The sequence below is a fragment of the Notothenia coriiceps genome, unplaced genomic scaffold, assembly GCF_000735185.1.
Source record: "Notothenia coriiceps isolate Sejong01 unplaced genomic scaffold, NC01 NC01_scaffold00029564, whole genome shotgun sequence".
NCBI lineage: Eukaryota > Metazoa > Chordata > Actinopteri > Perciformes > Nototheniidae > Notothenia > Notothenia coriiceps.
Window position 1 is genome coordinate 1 of NW_011362265.1, and position 2,454 is coordinate 2,454.

The 2,454-nt window shown below is 40.3% G+C and overlaps 1 protein-coding gene across 1 annotated transcript; it reads left to right on the forward strand.

Moving 5' to 3' along the window:
- Positions 1 to 5: 5 nt before the first annotated feature.
- Positions 6 to 1,049, forward strand: LOC104958958 (alcohol dehydrogenase 1-like; the record flags this gene model as incomplete). The annotated part of the gene is made up of 4 exons (XM_010786794.1): positions 6 to 140; positions 214 to 346; positions 479 to 617; positions 704 to 1,049. Coding segments are annotated over 4 exons (441 nt in total), but the record flags the coding sequence as incomplete, so codon positions are not given.
- Positions 1,050 to 2,454: the final 1,405 nt, after the last annotated feature.

Below are 2,454 nucleotides of genomic sequence, written 5' to 3' on the forward strand. Positions count from 1 at the left end.
CTGAGAAGGCCAAGGTGTTCGGGGCGTCCGACTTCGTGAACCCCAAGGATCACAGTAAACCCATCAGCCAAGTTCTGTCTGAGATGACTGACGGGGGAGTGGACTTCTCCCTGGAATGTGTCGGGAATGTGGGAGTCATGGTGAGACGATAACTCATTACATTAAAGTTTCTTTCAGAAAAACAAGTTTGACCTTATATTTTTCCCGATCTAGCGCAGTGCCTTGGAGTCTTGTGTGAAAGGTTGGGGTGTCAGTGTGATTGTTGGCTTGAATGACATGGAGGACATTTCTGCCCGACCCCTTATGCTCATTGCTGGACGCACATGGAAGGGCTCTACATTTGGAGGTGAGACAAATATGACATCACTAATGGTTCATTAATCTTTGCAAACTAAATATCTGTTCTGAAATTACCAAGCTATGTGTATCATAGATACAACCTTCTTATTTTAGATTGTGTGTGCATTTTGTGGCACAGGCTTTAAGGCTAAGGATGGCGTGGCAAAGATGGTTGAAGCCTACATGGACAAGAAGTTGAAGGTGGATGAGTTCATCACCCACAACATGACTTTGGATCAGGTCAATGATGCCATTGAACTGATGAAGCATGGCAAATGGTAGGTTTACACTCCAATACCTCCTCCACCATTTGTAACCCAAAAACCACACAGGAAACCTCATGTGTTTCTCTTTTGCTCCACAGCATCCGGACGGTCCTCAACGTCTCTCCAAAATGAGACCACTTTGTTGCTTTTAATGACCCCCAAAGTAATAAAGAAACCCACCGTTTTACTTTTCAAAATCTCTGCATAATACTCTTACAAATAATATAATACACCTCATAGATTTTAGCCTGACCTTGAACACTCAGTAATGTTCAGGTGAATACAAGAAGATTGTGTAAATCATGAAGTGTTAATTAATAAAAACAATGTTCTAAACAGATGGAGTCTGTGGTTTGTGAAAACGTTTGTGTTCTACCCTCTATTACATTGTGAGTGTAATAGAGTGTTGTTGTCAGAGTAATTACATTTTTTCATCATACATACACTTACCCCGTGTCCTCCTTTGAGGAAAAAGCTGAATCCAAATAGGAGAATTATACGTAAAAAAATTAACTCATTCAATTGTACGTCCGTCAGTTTTGCATTCATCTCACGGAATGTTGTTGAGTATCTGTCTGCATAAAGTGAGACCTTAAATGTATACTGTACAGCCAATTAAATCTTCCAAAAAGCAGTGTTAATGATTATTTCTTCGACATCCTATACTATGACTTTTTTTAATGATTTTTTCTAAATAATATTATAAATCTGTCTTCTTCATACTAGACTTTGATTTGTTGTTTTTATTTTTGACATACTTAATTTTTTTGGCTCAGTCTTCTCTGTGTTTGCTTGTGATGTCCTTTGTGAGAGGTAATCCAAGGCCCAGTCTCTAATGGCGAGTTCACAATGGATGCGATGCAAAGACTGCCGATCGATCAGGCTAGGCTAACATGTAGCTGCTCCGTCCACACTCACTTAAGTCCTGAATGAAGAAATGACTGTATTCGCCATGCCGTAGACCATGGGTCGGCAACAGGCGGCCCGCCAGCAATAATATTTGGCCCGTAATTTTGAGAATAACATTTTTTTTTTATTAATTGAGATTGTCCGACAGTCGCACATATAGGCTATAATGTCCGAATAGAGAATCTACCTACACCTGAAGAATGCTTATTGTACTTATATCGATGTTGAGAATGAATGACACACAGCACAGGCACAATCAGGCAGCGGGGTGCACTGACGCTGATAGACGATCAATAGGTGGGCAGCGCGTGGTGCTGAAATAGCCAACATTCGGTGTGTGGTTTGAAAAAAATAACACCAGCTCACTAAATAATTCGAACGTAATAACAAAAAAATTAACAAAGTTCAGTCAAAACATTGACAACAAAATTGAAGAAGCCGCTTGATCATGGAGGGCGAGGAGTGGTGGTGCATATGCTCCTGAAACGACAGAGCAAACACGCTACATTAGGGATAATAATTACAATGAGCCATTCATTCAAAATATAAAAAATATAATTAGGCTATTAAATACAATTACGACAGGCTTGGTACTCACTTAATGTAAAAACTGACATCTCCCATCGGTCGCTATATTTTGGATATCTGGTGATATGGACGTCACTTTAATCCGCAGGCAGTTCTCAAGGTTTTTATGCGTCAATCAATTAGTCTCGTGCGTCTTTATCGCATTCATTGAAGAAAAGGATGACTCCCATGTATAGGTGGAAGGGAACATTGTGAGCACATAAAATTTGAGTCTCTTGATCGTGCTATACTCCTCTGAGCTTCCCACCCAAAAAGAAATTGAAAATCAATTAGCTCCATTTCTAATGCAGCCTCGTCTAAGGAGGGGATCATTTGTTTCGCCTGGGAGGTGAAGTCTCCACTTGGTCGGACT